Source organism: Muntiacus reevesi, chromosome 2 (genome assembly GCF_963930625.1).
Source record: "Muntiacus reevesi chromosome 2, mMunRee1.1, whole genome shotgun sequence".
NCBI lineage: Eukaryota > Metazoa > Chordata > Mammalia > Artiodactyla > Cervidae > Muntiacus > Muntiacus reevesi.
Window position 1 is genome coordinate 32,235,178 of NC_089250.1, and position 18,909 is coordinate 32,254,086.

At 41.2% G+C, this 18,909-nt stretch overlaps 1 protein-coding gene across 2 annotated transcripts in view; it reads right to left on the reverse strand.

The window, feature by feature from the left end:
• The window catches only part of NSUN6 (NOP2/Sun RNA methyltransferase 6), a 77,931-nt gene that overhangs the window by 22,626 nt on the left and 36,396 nt on the right, over positions 1–18,909 (reverse strand). For both annotated transcript variants that reach the window (XM_065919582.1, XM_065919581.1), the window contains exons 6-8: positions 9,534–9,615; positions 4,308–4,427; positions 303–447 (exon numbers count right to left, since the gene is read on the reverse strand). In XM_065919582.1, the coding sequence (XP_065775654.1) occupies positions 303–447; positions 4,308–4,427; positions 9,534–9,615 (347 nt within the window). The remainder of the gene's footprint in view (positions 1–302; positions 448–4,307; positions 4,428–9,533; positions 9,616–18,909) is intronic.

Here is an 18,909-nt window from a genome sequence, read left to right on the forward strand (position 1 = left end):
ATAAAACTGAAAGGCTCATATCGAATCTCAACTTCCTGAGCTGTAATATGAAACTAAAACAAATAGGCTAAGAACAAAGAGTTTGTTTTTACCAAGTCTTGGAGGTTTGATTCTGTATTTAAAACTGGATATTCAAAGATGAGATGAAAGCAAAAAAAGACATCTATTATGCCAAAATATCTTAGATCCATCACAGAGTTTCAAGGCCCTATGGATATTTAGGAGCTGGCACAAAGGCAGCAAAATCTGACTGTTTGTAAATACCAATTACAGAATCCTTTGAAAGATAAAATTTAACTCACCATCTGTGTCCTTAACCATATCAAGTTTAAGGGCCTTTGTTCCATCGAAGCAAAATGCCTGGATGGAATTCAATCCTAACAATAATGCATTCTGCTTTATTTTTTCTACTTTGTTGGATATTTTATCCAGTGCTATCACTTCTCCCTAAAAAAAAAAGAAAGAAAGAGAGAAACATTAAAAAGTGCAAATACAAAGGAATTATGAAAATTATCAAAGGAAAAAACTCATGAATAATTATACTCTTCCCCACTTTCCTGCTTCCCCCAGTTTTAAAGGTGAATTCATCATCCAAATGTATACTAAATTTACACCGACTACCTATTAAGCATTTCCTTTTAAAGAACACAATCTTGCCAGATAATTTTCTTGTAATGCCCATCTACTTTCACTCCACAGAACTCAAAACTGAACAGCAGTGTTAGCAATCTTCTCCCAGGTGGTGCTAATGGTAAAGAACCTGCCTGCCAATGCAGGAGATGTAGGAGACATGGGTTCAATCCTTGGGTCTGGAAGATCCCCTGGAGGACAGCATGGCAACCCACTACAGTCTTCTTGCCTGAGGAGCCTGGCGGGCTACAGCCCATGGGGTCACAGACTCAGACACGACTGAAGTGACTTATCACACAAAGAAACTTTAAAATATCCATTTGAGATAAATATTAAAATATCACCAATTTGATGTGCCCTGCTCACCTCTGGAAGAGCATGTTTTTCTGAGATATTTGCCTTCTAAAACTCTGAGATACAGACGAATGTTACTTGTACAATCAGCCTTCATCCCAGTACTTTCTGAACTATGTACACGTAACAAAATTCATGTGAATTCTGACAAAGACAGAAAAATATTAACCTGTATCACAGCAAAATGTTCTGAGCTATAAAAAATAGTTCAAAAATAATTTTACATGGAAACACTTTAAGTCAAAGTCAATAGGGACTTTCCTGGCAGTCCAGTGGTTAAGACTTCATGTTCCAAGGCAGAGGGTGCGGGTTTGATTCCCAGCTGGGGAACTAAGATCACACATGCAGCGGCGCAGCCAAAAAAAGAAAACATGAAAAAACAGAAATAATACTGCAACAAATTCAATACTTTTAAAATGGTCCATATTAAAAAATGTATTTTAAAAAAGTCATTAAAGACAAGAGGCTACAGTTTCCTAAATAGGCTGTGATATTCACAGTCAAAGCTACAGTTTTTCCAGAAGTCACATATGTGATGAATTGGACCATAAAGAAGGCTGAGCACTTAAGAATTGATGCTTTTGAACTGTGGTGTTGGAGAAGACTCTTGAGAGTCCCTTGGACTGCAAGGAGATCAAATCTGTCAATCCTAAAGGAAATCGGTCCTGAATATTCATTGGAAGGACTGATGCTGAAACTGAAGCTCCAATAGTTTGGCCACCTGATGCCAAGAACTGGCTTATTTGAAAAGACCCTGATGCTGGGAAAAATTGAAGGCAGAAGAGGATGACAGAGGATGAGATGGTTGGATGGCATCACTGACTCGATGGACATGAATCTGAGCAAGCTCTGGGAGTTGGTGATGGACAGGGAGGCCTGGCGTGCTGTGGTCCATGAGGTCGCAAAGTCGGACATGACTGAGCAACTAAACTGAACTGTGATATTCACACGGTATTTTAAAACGCTCTTGTGAAATGGTTCGGCAGAGATAGTGACACAAACTCTTCAATGTATTTTGCTTTTTACCCTTCTTGTGTGACATATGCACTGACTGCATAGACCATACAGTACCAAAGATTTGCTGATCATGTTCCTGGAGGTGACACTAGGTTGAGCAGTCAGCACCATTCCAATTAATATTGTGATGGACAGGAAAACCATTTCCAGTGAATGGAACTGGAAAAGTAGGCAAAAACCACCAGAATAAGATTCCAGTGTAACTACGGTGAAGGAGAAAGTGCACTGACTGAAGGTTGCTTTTACCGAAGTACGAGACAGGAGGCTACATTTACACAAAGTCTGGTTAACTATATTAAAACAAATCAACAATGGCAACGAATCAAAAGCAGTAGTGAAATCTGGGATTCAATTCTGACTCAATTATTTCTATTCAGGTTCCTGGGGTGCTGACCCACTGGGAAGTTGCCTAAACAGCCCCAATTTTTCAAGTCTTCACATATTCTCATCCTCTGCTGTTGACCTTGCAACACTCGGCTGGTCCCAGCTGGTCTCAGCCACGTGGTTTCCACTGGCCAACAGGATGACAGCAAAGGTGATGTAGGCAGAGATGCGAAAAGCACTCCAAAAGCATCCTTGCTCTGCGTTGTCCTCTGCCACTGTTGACCCTCACTACTGCACTCGGCTGGGAGAGCACCCGGGTCCCACAGGGACCAGAAGCAAGACACTCCAGTGGCCTCAGCTGAGCCAATACCATCCAACCCAAGTAAGTGAGCCCACCAACGTCATCAGAACCTCTGGCTAACCCATCGCTGACCCAGTGCTAAAGCCAGGCAGGCTGCGATCGACTGAATCACACAGACTCCAGAATGGACTCAGGAGTAAGCCGTAAGCCAGCCAGGCTGTGTGGCTGTTTTTAAACAACACTGATGCTGAAGCTGAAGGCCACCTGATATGAAGAGCCAACTCGCTGGAAAAGACCCTGATGCTGGGAAAGATTGAAGGCAGAAGGAGAAGAGGATGACAGAGGATGAGATGGTTGGATGGCATCACTAACTGAGTTTGAGCAAACAGTGAAGGACAGGGAAGCCTGGTGTGCTGCAGTCCATGGGGTTGCAAAGAGTCGGACACGACTGAGCAACTGAACAACAACAACAACAACATGGCTGATTTTTCCCTGCCAAATGCACTCCTCTCAGAGTCCTCCCAAACCAGCAGCTCCGTCTCTCCAGGTTCTCTGGCCAGAAACCTAAGGAGTCACCCTCGGTCAGTCTCTCATTTCACAACCCACATCCAACCCACCAACAATTCCTAATAGCTCCAGCTTGAAAATATAGCCAGAATCTGCCCAGCTTCTCACCCCCTCTGTGATGTCCCCTGAATTACTGTCTCCTGAGGTGGAGCTTGTCTGAGGCCTCGGCCAATGTAAGAAGCAATCTCCCATCTCTGGGGCAGATGTGAAGTCCCCTCAGACCCTGGCAAAGCTGCTCCGCCAAAACACCTCGGGCCTGACCCCATCTCTCTGATTCTCTCCCTCATCACTTAGTCCACACAGCAAAACTACGGTTCCCCCCAAAAGTCAACACAGCCTCCAGCCTCAGTCTATTCACTCTTATCATTTCCTCTCACTGAAACATCCTTCCCACCTGTAAATCTTTCCCAAATACCACCTTCCCAGGGCGGCTCTCCCTTGCTACCCACATGAAACTACAAACTCACTCCCTTCTTGCCATATTCCCAAGCCCCAGAACCCTCCCTTTGTTTCACCACAGACCTTACTACAATTACATATGCCTTATCTTCTACTCATTTATTTGTTATCAGTGTCCCTTTACTGGAATGTAAGCTCCATGAAGGACATTTTGGTCACTCTGGTTTATTGGTGTAACCCAGTACTCATTGTAAGTATAAGTATTTTTTTTAATCAGTCCACCAATCAATTAAAATCTGACTCTTGATCAAGAAAGCTGTAAGTTCATTGCCTCATTTTAGATTCCTCTGCTATCCACCTGAAACTACCACCACCATTATTAATCAGCTATACTACAATATAAAATAATTTTTTTAAAAGAAAGCAAGCTATTGTAACTGAAGCTACTAACATGTATATTATAGGAACCATCTGGTTTTATGGAATTTGAAACAAACAGGAAAGGTAACATCAACTCGCATACATTTCTTGAGCTGAAGAATCTCAGTTGAAGCACAGAGTGGTTACAAAGCCACACAGCTTTAAACACAGCAACTATGCATATGGAGGAAAAAGCAGTCAAATCTGAGCTACAGTGATCCAAGGACAGGCTTTTCTTTTGGGACAATGACACGAGTGACACACCATGAGCAGTTCTGCACGCAGAAGGCCTCACCTGATCGTGCATGAGTGCTGCAATGTGTGTTGTTTTGCCTCCGGGTGCTGCACACAAATCTAGAATCTTCTCTCCAGGCTGAGGATCCAGAACATGACTTACTACAGCAGACGGCAAATTCTATGAGGAAAAAATAAAATGATCAGCGGTCAATGACTCTAGATCACTTTAAATTTCAGAAACAAGAGAAAGCAGAGATTACTGGAGGGACTTCCGTGGTGGTCTAGTGCTTAGGAATCTGCCTGCCAATGCTGAGGACGTAGATTCGATCCCTGGTCCGGGAAGATCCCACTTGCCGTAGAGCAACTAAACCCGCACACCGCAACTAGAGAGTAGCCCCTGCACCACAATGAGATAAAGCTTGTGCTCAGTAACAAAGACCCAGAGCAGCCATAAAAAAATTAATAATTTTTAAAAAGAGATTACTCGAGGTAGCCCAGTACAACATCCTCAGCCAAGAGTATGGTTTTTGTAAATATACAGTGTCAGAAAATTCTTAATTTCCCAGAGTATCTTGTGATCTCACAGGGCATCCATACACACAAACACACACATACATGACGCATTTCCCCAACCAATTCACCAAAAAATGCACACTGTCCTTTTTCAATTCAGTGGTTCTCAACATCCTGGAGGTGAGAGATGTCTTATAAGTGTGAAAAAGCTTTGTATCTTTTTACCCAGAAAATGTACAAAACCTTGCCATATGAGGTGCTTTGCTAATTCCAACCAAGAATCTTCGTTTTATGCCACTGATGCCTCTTAAAGGCATATCTGGGTTCCTATCTCCACGACCACACTTCAGCAACAGAAAGTGAAAACATTTCAGCTAGTTCTGGTTGGCACTCAGAAATATATTATGAAAGATTACACAAGTCAAAAGTACCTCCATCTATAGGTATAATTTTTTACTAAATTATTAACACATTATTAGTATTCACTATATAAAGACTGGAGGATGGCGGGTCAGCCTTTAGTATGATAGAATAACATTACATAATCATTTATTTTCAAAATTGTTTGGCAGGGAAAAAAAAGTAAGAGGTTAACAAGCATAGGGCTATTTTTTATTTATTTTTTTAATGTTTTAGGCCACACCATGAGGCATCCGGGGATTGGATCTGTACCCCCTGCACTGTGAGCAGGAAGTCCTAACCACTGGACCACCAGGGAAATCCAGCATGCGTGCTGTTTTTTAAGTTCAAAGGTTTCCATTCATTCTCACGCTGAAACACATCGATTCACAGGTACTCAGAAACCTGAGAGGGTTACAGTGCTCAAGTGAATCCAAGATCACCCCTTCAAAAGAGAAAACCAACGGTGAGGAAGGACACACAGACAAGCAAGCCCTCCTTCCCTCTGTGCACAGACGGGCGTGCACCGAGTGTTAGTACCAATGCACACGTCACTGCTCTGCAGCCTCAGCGTCATGCGGCTGATGACAGCATTTTTACCAAATGTATTTAAAGTGTTCTTTCACCGGCCATTGAAATTCAGAGCCTTTTTGCTTATTACACTGTCATCCACAGTGGCCAGTAAAGGGTCTTCTCGAAGAACCCAGTGCTCTCTGACCAGATCTGCGTTAACTACAGAAGTCGGACCTCCCTGCCCAGGAAAAGGCAATGCTGGAATGGGTGCTTGCTATTTCCCAAGCTGATGACAAAACAGATGACCGTTTCAAAAAGCTCCAGGTGCACAGCCTCAACCAAGAAGATACCTGGGATATAGCTGCAATTTCAGTTTTTTATGCCATGTCCAATCACCTTGCTCATTTTGTCAATCTTGTTCCCAACAAAGAATTCTATTGGATGGGCTGAACCAATGATGTCAAAGACACCAGGAGTGAACCTGCTGCTCACAAAATATAAAGACCTGAACAGAAAGATCAATGTTTACATTTCCAGCACGTTACATCACAGGACACCACTTGGAAAGTAATTTTTTTTAAATATTGAATCAACAGATAGGAAAGAAAGCAAATAAATTTGTCTGCTGCCTGCTTGATGAGATAGATCCTAAGGAATATTTGACATCTGGGTCTTGGGAAGCCGTTTACATTTTTACTTTTGTTGTGATCTGAAAGGAACATCAGGAGCAAAGGAGTTTGGACAATCCTTAGGGCATTTTTGATGAACTGATTGACATCTGTGACTTTCAGCAACAGCTGAACATTTTTTAGCTTCTAAAAAGTAGAGCTACATAGAAATTGGTCTATACAGACTGTGGTTTGAAATAAATTCCTTGTTAAAACAATGGTATCTGAAGGCTCTGAGGACTTCCCCGGTGGCACAATGGATAGGAATCCACTGCCAATCCAGGGTACACGGGTTCAATTCCTGGTCTGGGAAGGCTCCATGTGCCACAGAGAAAATAAGCCCATGTGCAACAGCTACTGAAGCCTGTGAGCCTGCGTGCCTGGAGCCTGTGCCCCACAACAAGAGAAGCCCCCGCAATGAGAAGCCCGCACACCACAACTAGAGAAAAGTTCACACAGCAAAGAAAATCCGACACAGCCAAAAATAAAAACAACTTTTTTAATTGTTTAAAAAAAAAGGGGGTAAAGGCGCTGAAAGGCAGTGGGTAAATAAAAGCAGGCACAAAGTTATTCTTTCTTTACTGTCTTCTCCATTTAATCTCCAGCGATTTTCGCTTTTTCACTGAAAGGTCTTAAAATCATGGTCATCTCAATAGAATTTTTCCTTGGGTAGTTTCTTATCTTAGGTTTTAGTAAAAATTATTTCAAACAAGAGAGCACTCACATTTTAAGTACAAGTGTAATAAAAAAGCCAAAACCTGACACACTACAAAATGACTTGTTCTATCTGTTACAACTACCACTGCCTTAAGTTTGTGGCCATCTTAAACTTTTCAGGAATCATTTTCACTTATTTAACTGACAGGGATACATACAAATCCACAAAATGTTTCTGTTTCTACTTAACTTCTTTCAGTTCAGTAGTTCAGCCATGTCTGACTCTTTGCAACACCATGGACTGCAGCACACCAGACCTCCCTGTCCATTACCAACTCCCGGAGTTTACTCAAACTCATGTCTATTGAGTCAGTGATGCCATTCATCCATCTCATCCTCTGTCATCCCCTTCTCCTCCTGCCTTCAATCTTTTCCAGGATCAGGGTCTTTTCCAATGAGTCAGTTCTTCACATCAGGTGGCCAAAGTATTGGAGTTTCAGCTTCAGCACCAGTCCTTCCAACGAATATTCAGGATTGATTTCCTTTAGGATGGACTGGCAAGATCTCCTTGCAGTCTAAGGGACTCTCAAGAGTCTTCTCCAACACCACAGTTCAAAAGCATCAATTCTTCGGTGCTCAGGATTTTTAGATTCCAACTTTGGAAAAACCAAAGTTTTGACTAGATGGACCTCTGTTGGCAAAGTAATGTCTCTGCTTTTTAATATGCTGTCTAGGTTGGTCATAATTTTTCTTCTAAGGAGTAAGCGTCTTTTAATTTCATGGCTGCAGTCACCATCTGCAGTGATTTTGGAGCTAAAAAAAAGCGTGTCACTGTTTCCACTGTTTCCCCATCTGTTTGCCATGAAGTGATGCAACCAGCCATGATCTTAATTTTCTGAATGTTGAGCTTTAAGCCAACTTTTTCACTCTGCTCTTCCACTTTCATCAAGAGGCTTTTTAGTTCCTCTTCACTTTCTGCCATAAGGGTGGTGTCATCTGCATATCTGAGGTTATTGATATTTCTCCCAGCAATCTTGATTCCAGCTTGTGCTTCATCCAGTCCTGCATTTCTCATGATGTACTCCGCATATAAGTTAAATAAGCAGGATGACAATTTACAGTCTTGACGTACTCCTTTTCCCATTTGGTACCAGTCTGTTGTTCCATGTCCAGTTCTAACTGTTGCTTCCTGACCTGCATACAGGTTTCTCAAGAGGCAGGTCAGGTGGTCTGGTATTCCCATCTCTTTTAGAATTTTCCACAGTCTGTTGTGATCCACACAAAGGCTTTGGGATAATCAATAAAGCAGAAATAGATATTTTTCTGGAACTCTCTTGCTTTTTCGATGATCCAACAGATGTTGGCAGTTTGATTTCTGGTTCCTCTGCCTTTTCTAAATCCACCTTGAACATCTTGAAGTTCACGGTTCACGGACTGTTGAAGCCTGCCTTGGAGAATTTTGAGCATTACTGTACTAGCATGTTAGATGAGTAGAATCATGCAGCAGTTTGAGCATTCTTTGGCACTGCCTTTCTCTGGGACTGGGATGAAAACTGACCTTTTCCAGTCCCGTGGCCACTGCTGAGTTTTCCAAATTTGCTGGCATATTAAGTGCAGCACTTTCACAGCATCATCTTTCAGGATTTGAAATAGCTCAACTGGAATTCCATCACATCCACTAGCTTAGTGATGTTTCCTAAGGCCCACTTGACTTTGCATGCCAGGATGTCTGGCTCTAGGTGAGTGATCACACCATCATGATTATCTGGGTCATGAAGATCTTTTTTGTATAGTTCTTCTGTGTATTCTTGCCACCTCTTTTTAATATTTTCTGCTTCTGTTAGGTCCATGCCATTTCTGTCCTTTACTGTGCCCATCTTTGCATGAAATGTTCCCTTGGTATCTCTAACTTTCTTGAAGAAATCTCTAGTCTTTCCCATTCTATTGTTTTCCTCTATTTCTTTCCATTGATCACAGAGGAAAGCTTTCTTATCTCTCCTTGCCATTCTTTGGAATTCTGCATTCATATTGGTATATCTTTCCTTTTCTTATATCGGAAATAATAATAACAGTAATGATAATAATGCTGCCATCTAACCAGGAGATTGTAACAAATCATATCAGTTACTGTATATGAAAATACATCATAAACTGGATAAGGCAAAACAAATTACTTGTTGTATCACAGCAATTGATAACCATCTGACCAAATTCTGCTAATAGTAAACCACTTGAACTTCACTCACAGGCACATGTGGAACACTAATATGCATAGCAAATGCATGCATTATTTAAGGATTAATATGCTGAGATGGAAAGCAATCATTACAATAAGCTTTTAAAACACTGTTGAGCAAAGGGAGAAAATGTAGTTGAAAATCTCAGCTTTTTCTTGCTACCAAAGGTAGATCAGAAAATATACAAATACACTGCAAAAAAAAATGTTAACAGAAACAAAACAAATCTTTAGATTTCAAATAATTCACTGAAGGATATTTCAATATCACTAAATATTTGCTTTCACAAACACTTACCTGTAAAAATAAGTAGTTGGGCAGTACATTATCAAATGAAGGGCTGAGATACACTGGCTCTGTCATTCTTACGCCTACACCTCTGAAAAATGGAAATCTAATGTCACTCAGTGTAAATTAAACAGTCTACATAAATGGCATTGCCAACTCAATGGACACAGGTTTGAGCAAGCTCCAGGAGAAGATGAAGGACAGGGAAACCTGGCATGCTGCAGTCCATGGGGTCGCAGAGAGTCAGACATGATTGACTGAACAATACAAACTCCACTTCTAGGAATACACTCAACTGGTATGTCAAATATAAGATGTTCCACCTTTTAAAAACCTTTTTCTGATGGCACAGGAATAGGACGGGGAGACCACTTTCTCCCCTACAAATTCATCGAAAGAACAATTGAACGCAGAGCAAACTTCACAAAACAACTTCTGATCGCTAGCTGAGGACATCAGGAGCCCAGAAAAGCAGCCCATTGTCTTCGAAAGGAGGTAGGACAAAATATAAAAGATAAAAAGAGAGAGAAAAGAGCTAGGGACGGAGACCCGTCCTTAATAGAGAAAGTTTCCAAACACCAGGAAACCCTCGCACTGGCGGGTTTGGGGGAAGTTTTCCAATCTCGGAGGGCAACCTACCTGGGAGGGAAAAATAAATAAAACCCACAGATTACGTGCCTAAAAGCAACTCCCAGCAGAAAAGTACCCCAGACTCCCACATCCGCCACCAGCAAGTGGGGGTGGAAGGGAGAGGAGCGAGCGGCATTGCTTAGGGCAAGGACCGGGCCTGAGTGCCCTGAGAGCAATCGGAGGGAGCTTTTGTGAGATTCCAACTTAAACTGTGGGATAGCAAGAGAGAGAGAGAAAATTAACCGGCTGGAACACACTGCCTGCCGTTCGCAGTACAAAGGGTCTGAGCAAGTCCAGAGAAGAGCTAGCCTGTGGTGGACAGGCCCAGCCCCGCTGGAGGCAGGAGGCAGGGGGGAGGGGAAAGGGGCAAACTCGGCCCCAAAGACAGCATCCCCTACCACAATGCAAACAGGCCTCTAGTTTTTAACCAAAGACTTCCTGAGATTTTGGATAGTCAACATCCGCTGGGAGGGTCGCGGCTAAACACAGGGCGCACGCACCCGACCGGCGCGGGCGGAAACTGAGGCTGGGGCCGCGGAGGGGAGAAGGCGTACCGCACCCAGGGAGAGTGCGCCTGTCAAGCTCCTGGCTGCCTGAGTTGCTCTGGCCGGGGAAAGCACAAAACGCAGGTGCAACCGAGTCCGCGCTTTTGTGGAGTACCCGAAAACTGGAACCGCAGGGCCCACTCCATATAGAGCAGCCGGGAGCCTGAGCAGCGTAGGCAGGGAAAGCAGTTCCCCTCCCTCCCAGCAGCGCGAGGGAACTAGCGAACCTGAACAAGAGACCACCTCCTGTTAGACACTGAGACCGGCAAACAGAAGCCAAATAAACAAAGGGAAGCGCTTCAGAAGGGACTAGTGCAACAGATTAAAATCCCTGTAGATAACACCGACTACACCGGAAGGGGCCTATAGATAGCAAGAAGTGTAAGCTGGAACAAGGAGCTATCTGAAACTGAACCGAACCCACACTGACCACAATAGCTCCAGAGAAATTCCTAGATATAATTTTACCTTTTTTTTTAATTAAAAAAATTTTTTCTTTTCTTTTTTATTTTTTTCGTTTATTTTCTTTTAAAATTCCCTATTACTCCCCCACTACTCCTTAACTTTCAATTTCATATATTTTTACGATTTTTTTTACTTAGGCAAAAAAATTTTTTTTCTTGTTTTTTTTTTCTTTTTCTCTTATTTTCTTTTAAAGTCCTCTATTACTCCTCTACTACGCCTTAATTTTCATTTTCATTTCACTATAACCTTGCAAAAAAAAAAAGAGAAGCCCTATTTTTAAACCAAACTTCATATATATCTCTAAAATTTTTTGTTTTTGTTTTTAATATTGTATCTTTAAGAGTCTAACCTCTACTCTAGATTTTTAATTTTTGTTTTTCAGTATGTGATATAAATTTTGGACATTTAAGAACCTAATATTCACTTCCCATTTTTATTCAGGAGGGTGTTGATTACTCTCTCCCACTTTTGACTCTCCGTTTTCTACCTCAAAACACCTCTATTTCCTCCTTTCCCCTTCTCTTTCCAATCCAATTCTGTGAATCTTTGTGGGTGTCTGGGCTATGGAGAACACTTTGGGAACAGACAACTGCGTAGATCTGTCTCTCTCCTCTTGAGTCCCCCTTTTGCTCCACCTGCTCATCTCTATCTCCCTCCTTCCTCTCCTCTCCTTCATGTAACTCTGTGAACCTCTCTGGGTGTCCCTCACGGTGGAAAATCTTTTCACCGTTAACCTAGAAGTTTTATTATCAGTGCTGTATAGTTGGAGAAGTCTTGAGACTACTGGAAGAATAAAACTGAAATCCAGAGGCAGGAGACTTAAGTCCAAAACCTGAGAACACCAGAAAACTCCTGACTCCATGGAACATTAAGTAATAAGAGACCATCCAAAAGCCTCCATACCTACACTGAAACCAACCATCACCCAAGAGCCAGTAAATTTCAGAGCAAGACATACCACACAAATTCTCCAGCAACACAGGAACATAGCCCTGAGCTATGTCACATAGGCTGCCCAAAGTCACACCTAACACATAGACCCATCTCAAAACTCATTACTGGGCACTCCATTGCTCTCCAGAGAGAAGAAATCCAGTTCCACGCACCAGAACACCAACACAAGCTACCCTAAACAGGAAACCTTGACAAGCCAATCGTACAACCTGACCCGCGGGGTAAAACCTCCACAATAAAAAGGAACCACAGACCTCCAGAATACAGAAAGCCCACTCCAGACACAGCAATCTAAACAAGATGAAAAGGCAGAGAAATACCCAACAGGTAAAGGAACATGAAAAATGCCCACCAAGTCAAACAAAAGAGGAGGAGATAGGGAATCTACCTGAAAAAGAATTTAGAATATTGATAATAAAAATGATCCAAAATCTTGAAAACAAAATGAAGTTACAGATAAATAGCCTGGAGACAAAGATTGAGAAGATGCAAGAAATGTTTAATAAAGACCTAGAAGAAATAAAAAAGAGTCAATTAAAAATGAATAATGCAATAAATGAGATAAAAAACACTCTGGAGGGAACCAAGAGTAGAATAACGGAGACAGAAGATAGGATAAGTGAGGTAGAAGTTAAATGGTGGAAATAAATGAAGCAGAGACGAAAAGAGAAAAAAGAATCAAAAGAAATGAGGACAACCTCAGGGACCTCTGGGACAATGTGAAACGCCCCAAAATTCGAATCATAGGAATCCCAGAAAAGACAAAAAGAAAGGCTATGAGAAAATACTCGAGGAGATGATAGCTGAAAACTTCCCTAAAATGGGGAAGGAAATAGCCACCCAGGTCCAAGAAACCCAGAGAGTCCCAAACAGGATAAACCCAAGGTGAAACACCCCAAGACACATATTAATCAAATTAACAAAGATCAAACACAAAGAACAAACATTAAAAGCAGTAAGGGAGAAACAACAAATAACACACAAAGGGATTCCCATAAGGATAACAGCTGAACTATCAATAGAAACCCTCCATGCCAGAAGGGAATGGTAGGACATACTTAAAGCAATGAAAGAGAATAACCTACAACCTAGATTACTGTACCCAGCAAGAATCTCATTCAGATATGAAGAATTCAAAAGCTTTACAGACAAGCAAAAGCTGAGAGAATTCAGCACCACCAAACCAGCTCTTCAACAAATGCTAAAGGATCTTCTCTAGACAGGAAACCCAGAAAGGCTGTATAAAGGTGAACCCAAAACAACAAAGTAAATGGCAACGGGACCATACCTATCAATAATTACCTTAAATGTAAATGGGTTGAATGCCCCAACCAAAAGACAAAGACTGGCTGAATGGATACAAAAACAAGACCCCTATTTATGCTATCTACAAGAGACCCACCTCAAAACAATAGACACATACAGACTAAAAGTGAAGGGCTGGAAAAAAATATATCACGCAAACGGAGACCAAAAGAAAGCAGGAGTCGCAATACTCATAATCAGATAAAATAGACTTTAAAATAAAGGCTGTGAAAAGAGACAAAGAAGGACACTACATAATGATCAAAGGATCAATCCAAAAAGAAGATATAACTATTATAAATATATATGCACCTAACATAGGAGCACCACAATATGTAAGGCAAACGCTAACAAGTATGAAAGAGGAAATTAATAGTAACACAATAATACTGGGAGACTTTAATACCCCACTCACAACTATGAATAGATCAACTAAACAGAAAATTAACAAGGAAACACAAACTTTAAATGACACAATGGACCAGCTAGACCTAATTGATATCTATAGGACATTTCACCCCAAAACAATCAACTTCACCTTTTTCTCAAGTGCACACGGAACCTTCTCCAGAATAGATCACATCCTGGGCCATAAATCTAGACTTGGTAAATTCAAAAAAATGAAATCATTCCAGTCATCTTTTCTGACCACAGTGCAGTAAGATTAAATCTCAATTACAGGAAAAAAATTGTTAAAAATTCAAGCATATGGAGGCTAAATAACACGCTTCTGAATAACCAACAAATCATAGAAGAAGTCAAAAAAGAAATAAAAATATGCATAGAAATGAATGAAAATGAAAACACAACAATCCAAAACCTATGGGACACTGTAAAAGCAGTGCTAAGGGGAAGGTTCATAGCATTACAGGCTTACCTCACGAAACAAGAAAAAAGCCAAATAAATAACCTAACTCTACACCTAAAGCAATTAGAGAAGGAAGAAATGAAGAACCCCAGGGTTAGTAGAAGGAAAGAAATCTTAAAAATTAGGGCGGAAATAAATGCCAAAGAAACTAAAGAGACCATAGCAAAAATCAACAAAGCTAAAAGCTGGTTTTTTGAAAAAATAAACAAAATTGACAAACCATTAGCAAGACTCATTAAGAAACAAAGGGAGAAGAACCAAATTAACAAAATTAGAAATGAAAATGGAGAGATCACAACAGACAACACTGAAATACAAAGGATCATAAGAGACTACTACCAGCAGCTCTATGCCAATAAAATGGACAACTTGGAAGAAATAGACAAATTCTTAGACAAGTATAACTTTCCAAAACTGAACCAGGAAGAAATAGAAGATCTTAACAGACCCATCACAAGCAAGGAAATCAAAACTGTAATCAGAAATCTTCCAGCAAACGAAAGCCCAGGACCAGATGGCTTCACAGCTGAATTCTACCAAAAATTTAGAGAAGAGCTAACACCTATCTTACTCAAACTCTTCCAGAAAATTGCAGAAGGTAAACTTCCAAGCTCATTCTATGAGGCCACCATCACCCTAATTCCAAAACCAGACAAAGATGCCACAAAAAAAGAAAACTACAGGCCAATATCACTGATGAACACAGATGCAAAAATCCTTAACAAAATTCTAGCAAACAGAATCCAGCAACATATTAAAAAAATCATACACCATGACCAAGTGGGCTTTATCCCAGGAATGCAAGGATTCTTTAATATCCGCAAATCAATCAATGTAATACATCACATCAACAAATTGAAAGATAAAAACCATATGATTATCTCAACAGATGCAGAGAAAGCCTTTGACAAAATTCAACACCCATTTATGATTAAAACTCTCCAGAAAGCAGGAATAGAAGGAACATACCTCAACATAATAAAAGCTATATATGACAAACCCACAGCAAGCATTACCCTCAATGGTGAAAAACTGAAAGCATTTCCCCTGAAATCAGGAACAAGACAAGGGTGCCCACTCTCACCACTACTATTCAACATAGTGTTGGAAGTGTTGGCCACAGCAATCAGAGCAGAAAAAGAAGTAAAAGAAATCCAGATAGGAAAAGAAGTGAAACTCTGTTTGCAGATGACATGATCCTCTACATAGAAAACCCTAAAGACTCTACCAGAAAATTACTAGAGCTAATCAACAAATATAGTAAAGTTGCAGGATATAAAATAAACACACAGAAATCCCTTGCATTCCTATACAATAACAATGAGAAAGCCACAAATGCCAAAAAGAGAAATTAAGGAAACAATACCATTCACCATTGCAACAAAAAGAATAAAATACTTAGGAACAAAAGACCTATACATAGAAAACTATAAAACACTGATGAAAGAAATCAAAGAGGACACAAACAGATGGAGAAACATACCGTGTTCATGGATTGGAAGAATCAATATTGTCAAAATGGTTATACTACCCAAAGCAATCTATAGATTCAATGGACTCCCTATCAAGCTACCAACAGTATTTTTCACAGAACTAGAACAAATAATTTCACAATTTGTATGGAAATACAAAAAACCTCGAATAGCCAAGGTAATCTTGAGAAAGAAGAATGGAACCGGAGGAATCAACCTGCCTGACTTCAGACTCTACTACAAAGCCACAGTCATCAAGACAGTATGGTACTGGCACAAAGACAGAAATATAGATCAATGGAACAGAATAGAAAGCCCAGAGATAAATCCACGTACCTATGGACACATTATCTTCGACAAAGGAGGCAAGGATATACAAGGGAAAAAAGACAACCTCTTTAACAAGTGGTGCTGGGAAAACTGCTCAACCACTTGTAAAAGAATGAAACTAGAACACTTTCTAACACCATACACAAAAATAAACTCAAAATGGAGTAAAGATCTAAATGTAAGACCAGAAACTATAAAACTCCTAGAGGAGAACATAGGCAAAACACTCTCCGACATAAATCACAGCAGGATCCTCTATGACCCACCTCCCAGAATACTGGAAATAAAAGCAAAAATAAACAAGTGGGACCTAATTAAACTTAAAAGCTTTTGCACAACAAAGGAAACTATAAGCAAGGTGAAAAGACAGCCCTCAGAATGGGAGAAAATAATAGCAAATGAGGAAAAAGACAAAGGATCAACCTCAAAAATATACAAGCAACTCTGTAGCTCAATTCCAGAAAAATAAATGACCCAATCAAAAAATGGGCCAAAGAACTAAACAGACATTTCTCCAAAGAAGACATACAGATGGCTAACAAGCACATGAAAAGATGCTCAACATCACTCATTATTAGAGAAATGCAAATCAAAACCACAATGAGGTACCATTACACGCCAGTCAGGATGGCTGCTATCCAAAAGTCTACAAGCAATAAATGCTGGAGAGGGTGTGGAGAAAAGGGAACCCTCTTACACTGTTGGTGGGAATGCAAACTAGCACAGCCGCTATGGAGAACAGTGTGGAGATTTCTTAAAAAACTGGAAATAGAACTGCCATACAACCCAGCAATCCTACTTCTGGGCATACACACCGAGGAAACCAGATCTGAAAGAGACACGTGTACCCCAATGTTCATCGCAGCACTGTTTATAATAGCCAGGACGTGGAAGCAACCTAGATGCCCATCAGCAGACGAATGGGTAAGGAAGCTGTGGTACATATACACCATGAACTATTACTCAGCCGTTAAAAAGAATTCATTTGAATCAGTTCTAATGAGATGGATGAAACTGGAGCCCATTATACAGAGTGAAGTAAGTCAGAAAGATAAAGAACATTACAGCATACTAACACATATATATGGGATTTAGAAATATGGTAATGATAACCCTATATGCAAAACAGAAAAAGAGACACAGATGTACAGAACAGACTTTTGAACTCTGTGGGAGAAGGTGAGGGTGGGATGTTTCGAGAGAACAGCATGGAAACATGTATATTATCTAGGGTGAACAGATCACCAGCCCAGGTTGGATGCATGAGACAAGTGCTCGGGCCAGGTGCACTGGGAAGACCCAGAGGGAGCGGGTAGAGAGGGAGGTGGGAGGGGGGAATGGGATGGGGAATACATGTAAATCCATGGCTGATTCATGTCAATGTATAACAAAACCCACTACAATATTGTAAAGTAATTAGCCTCCAACTAATAAAAATAAATGAAAAAAAAAAAAAAAAAAAAACCTTTTTCTATTCAACACCAAAATACTTGAGTATTCCTGTGGATTATTTCTGAATTTTTACCCACAACAGAGAAGGCCACTGGGAGCATTAAAAGGATAAACACACATTAGGTACCACTGCATTCAGAGATGTGAATAGACTAAAAAGCAAAGACCCTCTGAGTCTTTACTCACTGATGCATTCTCATCATTGGTAATGACTTATGGTCACTGTTATTAACCTTTCGATTCAATAAACATTTTGTGGAAGCTTCATTTTGCCAGCCACTATGCTCAGTACTTGTAAGAAAAATAAAAATCTATCTAAGAATCATGCTGGTGGTAAGCCATTACAAACGTGCCTCCCTGCTTCCCTCTCAACTCTTTAGAGGGTAACTGCCCAGTGCTGACACAGTCCATGGGCTGACCTTTACCACCTCAAACCCTACTGTGAGTGGCGGTGGAACGGATCACAGAAGGAATGGCCAGGGGCCAGGACAGCACAGACGAAAGTGATCCACCGAAACACATATCCTGCAGTCAGAAGACTCTCGGAGTCTCTCCAAAGCACACAAGTACACTGTCTGAGAAAGCCAAGCATGGCCAGGTGCACAGGCCACACCAGAGGGAGAGAAAAGGGGGGAATCGATGTTCTGTTCCAAGGATTAGAGGGCACAGAAAGAAGCACAGTCTGATCATAAAGGCAAAGACAAGAATCAGAACATGGGGCTTCTCTGGTGGCTCAGTGGTAAAGAATCTGCCTGCCAATGCAGGGGACCCAGGTTCAATCCCTGATCCAGGAAGATCCGGCATACCGTGGGACAACTCAGCCCATGTGCCACAGCTACTGAGCCTGTGCTCTAGAGCCCGGGAGCTGCAACTACTGAGCCCACATGCCACAACTACTGAAGCCCCCATGCCCTAGAGCCCATGCTCCACAAGAGAAGACACTGCAATGAGAAGCCTGCATATTGCAACTAGAGAGTAGCCCATGCTCACTGCAACTAGAGAAAAGCCCATCCAGCAAGAACAAAGAGCCAACACAGTCAAAAATAAATAAAAAAGTAAAAAAGAATCAAGATTTGAATGAGTTCAAGGGTACAAGCAGAGGAGAGAGTCCAGGTGGGAAGAACAAGACCAGAGCCTATAGACACAGCAGGTAGACGAGTTCAGAGCTTATGAACTGGTCTGGGCAGAGAAGCATCTACACAGACAGAGTGGACCCTACTTGCTGTAGGCGGGTGGGTTAATTCTGCTCACAACACTTCTGACACCAAATGTGTGGGGTTCTTTCTCACACCCACCAACTCTCTACCTCTCTGGACACCGAGTGGCTAACCTACAATTCAGTTCCCTTCTGACAGATTGCCCGG